Below are 398 nucleotides of genomic sequence, written 5' to 3'. Positions count from 1 at the left end.
TATTTTAACAATGAATTAATCTCAACATTTGCTTGAATATTACCATAACTCACCTGGGAGTTTCTTCAACCTTATACAACGCTCTAGGTCCACATGAATTAGTTTTTGGAGGAAGAAAATAAATGGATGAACAGAGCGCAAATTTTCACAGTCACAGAGTGATAATGTTTCAAGATTTGAGGCTTTGGAGAGGTCTGGAAGCTCTATCAATTGCTTGGATCCATCAAGATCAATGCGTCTTAGATTAGCCAAATTCTGTTTCAAATTATCAAATAAAATAGGTTAATTATCTTAGAGGGCAAAAGTAGTAAAGTAAAATTATTTTAAACATGTATTCAACCACGTAATAACGCATTAACAAAAGTAATTTTATTTATATTATCGCATGAAAGCATGAA

General features: G+C 31.7%; 1 protein-coding gene across 1 annotated transcript in view; it reads right to left on the bottom strand.

The window, feature by feature from the left end:
* Positions 1–398, bottom strand: part of LOC107627388 (TMV resistance protein N-like) — a 6,909-nt gene that overhangs the window by 2,760 nt on the left and 3,751 nt on the right. Inside the window, exon 4 of the mRNA XM_021115952.1 lies at positions 54–255. Within this exon, the coding sequence (XP_020971611.1) occupies positions 54–255 (202 nt within the window). The remainder of the gene's footprint in view (positions 1–53; positions 256–398) is intronic.

The sequence above is a fragment of the Arachis ipaensis genome, chromosome B02 (assembly GCF_000816755.2).
Source record: "Arachis ipaensis cultivar K30076 chromosome B02, Araip1.1, whole genome shotgun sequence".
NCBI classification, from domain to species: domain Eukaryota; kingdom Viridiplantae; phylum Streptophyta; class Magnoliopsida; order Fabales; family Fabaceae; genus Arachis; species Arachis ipaensis.
Note: the sequence above shows the minus strand (reverse complement) of the source record. Positions and strands in the feature narration are given on the sequence as shown.